The sequence below is a fragment of the Gobius niger genome, assembly GCF_951799975.1.
Source record: "Gobius niger genome assembly, chromosome: 8".
Taxonomy (NCBI): Eukaryota; Metazoa; Chordata; class Actinopteri; order Gobiiformes; family Gobiidae; genus Gobius; species Gobius niger.
The window spans coordinates 4,552,097-4,559,550 of NC_136859.1; the positions used below are offsets into that span (position 1 = coordinate 4,552,097).

Here is a 7,454-nt window from a genome sequence, read left to right on the forward strand (position 1 = left end):
TTAAGACGCTTCCTGACCCTTACCGACACGCCCCCTCCACACGCTGTCTGTGGCATCACAACACTACGCTCGTTTTCTCAACAGTATTGAAACTACGATCGGTGCATTTTAATTTTTATTGTTGGAAAGGAGCTACTGTTTATCACTTTGTGAACAATGGCCACACAGGATATTATTTGGAGACGAACCTTCCACACCGGACGCTTGGAAGGGGCTCTTGCCTGAAAAATAACTGCTGTTTGGAGGCTATCTCTTTGCATCTGCCATGCCCTATGGATCTCTAACTATACCCCCATGGACGACACCAGGATCTGCAGGAGCCCATACGATTCAAAAGACGGACATTATCTGTGCAGGTGGACAATGTTTTTTCGAGGTTACCCCGTTAGCTTGTTATAATCGACTACAGCTCATTGTTGATGAAAAGTCTGCAATAAACCACAAATGTGTAAAGCCAGGCTCATTGTGTGATCATCGTAAAGGCTGCTTTGAGTAGTTGCTGCTTTATTGACGTTATTTGTGCATAATATGCTGCCTGTTTTCAATGAATGTTGTGAAGGTGAAGGTTGTTAGCTTGTCGCGGCTAATAGTGCCTTAGCTCCGGGAGAAAACCACTCGGCTACTGTAGATGAAATGTGAGCAATAAACTACAAAATCAACAAGCCAGGCTCAGTGTGTGATCGTCATAAAGGCTGCTTCAAGCAGTTGCCTGTTTTAGTGGCATTTTTAGTGCATAATATGCTGCTTGTATTCAGTGAATGTTCCCGTTAGCTTGTCGCGGCTAGCTTGTTAGCTCCGGGAGAAAACCACTCGGCTATGACCCATTGTAGATGAAATGTGAGCAATAAACTTCCAAATCAACAAGCCAGGCTCCGTGTGTGATCATTGTTAAACGGTTCTTTATGTGTGTGGTGGTTTTATTGACTTAATGTGTGCATATTTCTCGTTTTCACGTGATGACTCGAGGTTTAGCTTAGCATTAGCTTTCTCCGGAGGCTCTGTGCATCATCAAGGCCCAGCGCAGAACCAGACACTGAAATAAGTGTTCTTGTCACCGGTTTGAATCCTGGGTGTTTCGGTAACAGAAACACTGATGTGTGTCTTTGTAAAAGTCTGCTGTGGTTCCGGTTCACAACACATGAAGCTAATCCTCCATGATGACTCTGTTTACATCTTAGGGCTAGACACTGCGGGGAGGGGGTTCTGCTGAGGAGCAGTGGTTGGTTACTCGGCTGGTGACGAAAGGTCGGAGGCGTATCCTGGAGGTCGAGGCGTTCCCTGAAGGAATCAGGCGTTTTATCCCTAAAATGGCTGCCATCAGAGTTTTTACAGATTACTCGAAAATACGTGAATGTGCTAAGGCAACACTTCAGGCATGGTTTTAATGAGGGAATGACAGAATAACATGATGTAAAGCTTGAAAAAGTCGATTTTGCATAATACCCCCCCTTTAAATTAAACAAAACATACCGCCTGAAAATACGCAGCCGTGCGCCATCAGCGCCTTCATTACGGCCCGGGTGGCAATGACGCCCTCAACACCGGCCACCACACCACTGAGACGGACGCACGCCATGGCCCACAGTAGAGCGCCATACGCTGCTCGGCGGGAGCTCATAACAGCACTACAGAGGAAACTACATTAGGATCTTTGCTGACAATAAGTCAAGGGCAGACATAATCTTGCACAGGGGTCACCAACGTGGTGCCCGCGGGCACCCAGGGGCCCTTTGGGGCATGTCCAGTAGCCCTTGGGACTTTTTCTAAAGTGTAAAACACTTCATTTTCTTGAATCTATTCTTAAAATTACAGTTATTTCAGTTCTTGTGACTCAGTATGAGTTTAAAATAAAGCTATTTTAACATAATATGAGGTCAATATCCTATAAGTGAACAGTGTACGTTTAAGTCTTTAGGATTTGTTTTTAACTGGTAGCCCTCGAACAACTTAATGCTCTTAAAGTAGCCCTCAGCTGAAATAAGGTTGATGACCCCTGATCTTGCATCTACTACCTGGCATCGCAGAGGATGGGGCACCACGGCACCAACGCCATAACACACAAGACGGAAGTCAGAGCGCGCGCAAGGGGAAGTTACGGAGATTTTATGTGCTTGCACGCTGGCGCCGCCTTGTGGTGCAAAGTGCACCCTGTTACACCATCACACACAGGAAATAAATACAATTGTCTTGTTAATTTATGATTCCATATATTTATTGATACATTTATAAATGTTATTTTTTTTCAAGAGTTATTACATTCACAAACTCATTAATTTCAGTTCCTCCTTGAGAACGACATTTTGCTCTTTAGTTCTTTAACGTGCCTGTTATTGGCTTCATTCACATGCTCAATCACCTGTAATCACTAAATCAAATTCAGTGCACACAACTGAAAGTAATTCAATACAATCTTCAATAGAACTATTATGTGGGGTTTGGTAAATGGTCATGTAAAGTACATAAAGTAAAGTAAAGTAAAGTAAATCTCCATTTTTACACCCTCTTTGGTTTTGGCGCGTTTTGGACACAAAATTTAAGTGAATTGGACGACACTCAATCTGAACTGCTGTGTCTTTGTCGAGCCATGTCTACGTCAAAAAACTAGACCCTTTTTTCCGTCGTTCTGCATCTTCTAAAATTTACTTTGCGGCACAGAAGCTTCTATCAATTTTGTGCTGAAATGTGAGAGAAAACAGTTAAACTTACGCTACGAATGCTTTCACGCTGAATCATCACAGTTTAGCATTAGCCTGGTTAGCCTCACAGTTTAGCATTAGCCTGGTTAGCCTCACAGTTTAACATTAGCCTGGTTAGCCTCACACTTGAGGTGCTTCCTGAAAAACTCCTGTATCTTCTTCCACAGTTGCACCTCAGCTCTTGCGTGCGCCGCGGGTTCTCCTCCCCAAAGCACCGCCATGTTTTCAACTCCATGGAACCCAGACACTTCAAACGGTGAGAACGGAGTGTCCAAGATGTGTCCCGCCTGAGGGTACGAAACCGCCTCAAAATTATTCCTCCCATGACGCTTCATCCGCTCCACCATCTGCTCCATAAACGCCACACTGTCCCAGTTCAGGTCGTCCTCCGAGGCCACGAACAGGAACTGAGCGCTGGCCTTTTCTATGGGCACGACCGAGTCTCGGTGCTCTGCGGACGTCGGGATGGGCAGGGCGTTTTTGACCATATAAAGGTCAGAGGTCAGGGCGATGCGTTTGGACGGATCAGGTCTTAGCGCTGGGAGGATCTGCTGTTGTTTGTAGAAAAGCGGCAGTTGAACGTTAGCGCTGCAGCCGTTGATCGAGACGACGGCCCCAACGCCTCGCACGAACGCGGCCAAAGACAGAGCCACGTCGGCCCCTTTAGAGAGGCCCACCACCCCCACCTCCGCACTGCCCACCTGGAACACAGCACAGAAGGTGACTCCAGGATCACGTGGCCTTAGCCACACTGTATCGTGTTCTGAGTTTACAATCTCACAAAAGTTTCTCTCACAAGCCCCACAGGTCGAGTTACGAAGTTGGATTTTCATTAAAGCAGAACAAAGTGAGCTGTGCTTAGAGCTCCTCCTGCTGGTCACTTTTGAGAATAGCACTGTTTTAAACCCCCACCATCATCATCACTCAAAGCTTCGCAAAATAGTAAATATTCAATCACAAGACAACCTTTTCCTGCTATACACAGAAAATTGCTTTGGCAATTTGAAATGTTCCGGTGTGAGTCGGGTCCTGGTGTGAGTCGGGTCCTGGTGTGAGTCGGGCCCTGGTGTGAGTCGGGCCCCTGGTGTAAGTCGGGTCCTGCTCCTGGAGGAGCGGCTACAGAAGAACAGAGCAGTTCAGACTCAGACCTTTCTGTGCTGCAGTAGATACTGCACGGCCGCCTCGTACTGATCCAGATGAAGCCGCTCGCTCTTGTCCAATTTGCGGTTGAAGATCGGGACAGTCATCACCACGAAGCCTTTGTTCGCCAGAAGCCCCGCCCTCTTCTCTGTCGGGAAGGTGGAGAGGTTGAGCACCGTGGGAAACGGCCCGGAGCCTGGGACAACAGGACACATGTTAAAGAGGCGTGTTATTCCAGGACTGAAGGTCAAGGTCAAAGTTTATTTATAAAGCACATTTAACATACAGTTGACACGGCCCAAAGTGCTGTACTTGTTTCAGTGAGAGACAAATATATATACAGGTCCTTCTAAAGAAATTAGCATATTGTGATAAAGTTCATTTTTTTCCATAATGTAATGATAAAAATTAAACTTTCATATATTTTAGATTCATTGCACACCAACTGAAATATTTCAGGCCTTTTATTGTTTTAAAACTGATGATTTTGGCATACAGCTCATGAAAACCCAACATTCCTATCTAAAAAATTAGCATATTTCATCCGACCAATAAAAGAAAAGTGTTTTTAATACAAAAAAAGTCAAACTTCAAATAATTATGTTCAGTTATGCACTCAATACTTAGTCGGGAATCCTTTTGCAGAAATAACTGCTTCAATGCGGCGTGGCATGGAGGTAATCAGCCTGTGGCACTGCTGAGGTGTTCTGGAGGCCCAGGATGCTTCGATAGCGGCCTTAAGCTCATCCAGAGTGTTGGGTCTTGCGTCTCTCAACTTTCTCTTCACAATATCCCACAGATTCTCTATGGGGTTCAGGTCAGGAGAGTTGGCAGGCCAATTGAGCACAGTAATACAATGGTCAGTAAACCATTTACCAGTGTGTTTGGCACTGTGAGCAGGTGCCAGGTCGTGCTGAAAAATGAAATCTTCATCACCATAAAGCTTTTCAGCTGATGGAAGCATGAAGTGCTCCAAAATCTCCTGATAGTTAGCTGCATTGACCTTGCCCTTGATAAAACACAGTGGACCAACACCAGGAGCTGACATGGCACCCCAGACCATCACTGACTGTGGGTACTTGACACTGGACTTCAGGCATTTCCTTCTCCCCAGTCTTCCTCCAGACTCTGGCACCTTGATTTTCGAATGACATGCAAAATTTGCTTTCATCCGAAAAAAGTACTTTGGACCACTGAGCAACAGTCCAGTGCTGCTTCTCTGTAGCCCAGGTCAGGCGCTTCTGCCGCTGTTTCTGGTTCAAAAGTGGCTTGACCTGGGGAATGCGGCACCTGTAGCCCATTTCGTGCACGGTGGCTCTGGATGTTTGTACTCCAGACTCAGTCCACTGCTTCCGCAGGTCCACCAAGGTCTGGAATCGGTCCTTCGCCACAATCTTCCCCAGGGTACGGTCACCTCTTCTTGTTGTGCAGCGTTTTCTGCCACACTTTTTCCTTCCCCCAGACTTCCCACTGAGGTGCCTTGATACAGCACTCAGGGAACAGCCTATTCGTTCAGAAATCTCTTTCTGTGTCTTACCCTCTTGCTGGAGGGTGTCAGTGATGGCCTTCTGGACAGCAGTCAGGTCGGCAGTCTTACCCATGATTGCGGTTTTGAGTAATGAACCAGGCTGGGAGTTTTTAAAAGCCTTAGGAATCTTTTGCAGGTGTTTTGAGTAATGAGTTGATTCAGATGATTAGGTTAATAGCTCGTTTTGACAACTTTTTCATGATATGCTAATTTTTTGAGATAGGAGTTTTGGGTTTTCATGAGCTGTATGCCAAAATCATCAGTTTTAAAACAATAAAAGACCTGAAATATTTCAGTTGGTGTGCAATGAATCTAAAATATATGAAAGTTTAATTTTTATCATTACATTATGGAAAAGAATGAACTTTATCACAATATGCTAATTTTTTTAGAAGGACCTGTATATATATATATATATATGTATATATACACAGTACAAAATAACAACATGGAATGCTCAACTCAGCTCAGCTGAAAGCCAACGCATAGAGGCGTGTTTTTAAGAGTGACTTAAAACTCTGGAGAGCAGGTGATGTTGTGACGTCACCAGAGAAACATAACTGTTAATAAACAGGTTTGAAGAATTCACTATCTGTTAAAAAGACAGTTTCAATCATTCCTTCCCTGGTTCTATTCAAAAACATTAGACTGAGTAGGACACAGACCTGGGGGAGTGAAGAGGACCCCGGTGAAGCCCCGCCCCGTCACAGTCTGTCTCTGGACTCCGTCTCCCAGAATGCACCTCTCGTTGGTCTCCTTCGCCAGTATCTGCCCGTCCTGCTTGTCGACCACAGAGAAATGGACCACGTGTGGACTCAGGGCCTGGTTTTTGAAGAATTTTTTGTGTGGAACTTCTGGGCTCAGGGACCAGAGCAGACCCATGGGCTGGACCCCGCTGTAGGAGCCCCTGAGGGGGGCGTCCCGTGACACGTGGACCTGAGGCAGAGGAGCGTGACAGGACGATAAGAACATTTTGACACATAACCTCATCATTAATCTTCTTCTCAGCCTTAAAACATTTCAGTCCAGAGTCAGTGGATGAGCTCAGACTGTGCTTTTAAAACACGTTAAATCTTTGAGCATTTGAGTGGTTGTATAAGCTACGCAGCGGCGGAGTGATCTGCTAGAAAATAGTCCCTCAAAATGCGATCATTCATGTGATGCAAGGTCAGTTATATTCCAAAAAATATTCTATGGACACAGACATTTATATGGTTAGTCTGGTGTCCATGGTGTATCACAATATTTTGCAGAAAAGCCTGAGATGTGAATAAGTGAGTACACCCGTGTATTAAATAGCTGACTGACTCTTCTTTTGCAGCAATAACTGCTTTCCTGTCATTGCAGATTAGACGCTCATTTCACTCAGATGCTATTTTTTCAAGCAGACACTGTTTAATAATTCTTGTGATGTTAATAAAGCTCGGACCACATTTAGTGACCAACTTAGGCAGAAATGTAAGAAATTCCACACGGTGTACTCACTTTTTCCTCCACTGTAGCCTAATGCATAATGCCCCTGTAAGGACTGGTCCTGATGAAAGTTGATGGATGAATCTGTGTGCAGTACCTGTCCGCTGTGGTCCGCCCTGAACTCTGCCCAGGAGCTGAAGCTGGAGCCCTTCTCGTCGGTGGCGCTGGCCCTCAGCACCACGTCCTGCTGCGAGCTCAGCCCCGTCACACGGATCTGCAGCGGGTCGTCGAACATGCAGCGAGCGCTGGGCAGGAGGATCAGACGCAGACGTGAGGACATCTCTGTAACACCAAGGAGACGAAGACGATGAAGACGATAAACTGGACCAGCACTGACCACGAGTGTAAGGAGAAACTCTGCAGGTAAAGAGCAGAAAAAACTAAACAATTAAAGAGATACAGAATCTATTTGAAGCTTCTGAGGGATGTTGTGGATTTTCTCACCCAATCTTAAAGAAAAGCTCAAGAGATGTTGTCTAGTCAAGATGTGAGGCTTAATACATATATATATATATATATATATATATATATATATATATATATATGAAGAACACACAAAGCTGTGCATCAGAGTTCTGCCCAAGTCAGCTTTGGCATCACCTTATAAAGGTGAACAC

At 45.2% G+C, this 7,454-nt stretch overlaps 1 protein-coding gene across 1 annotated transcript; it reads right to left on the reverse strand.

The window, feature by feature from the left end:
- Positions 1–2,788: 2,788 nt before the first annotated feature.
- Positions 2,789–7,117, reverse strand: LOC306966705 (acyl-coenzyme A thioesterase 1-like; the record flags this gene model as incomplete). Its single annotated transcript, XM_079561518.1, has 4 exons — positions 2,789–3,397; positions 3,845–4,032; positions 6,030–6,300; positions 6,935–7,117. The coding sequence occupies 4 exons, from the start codon at positions 7,115–7,117 to the stop codon at positions 2,789–2,791; spliced, it is 1,251 nt and encodes a 416-aa protein (XP_079417644.1).
- Positions 7,118–7,454: the final 337 nt, after the last annotated feature.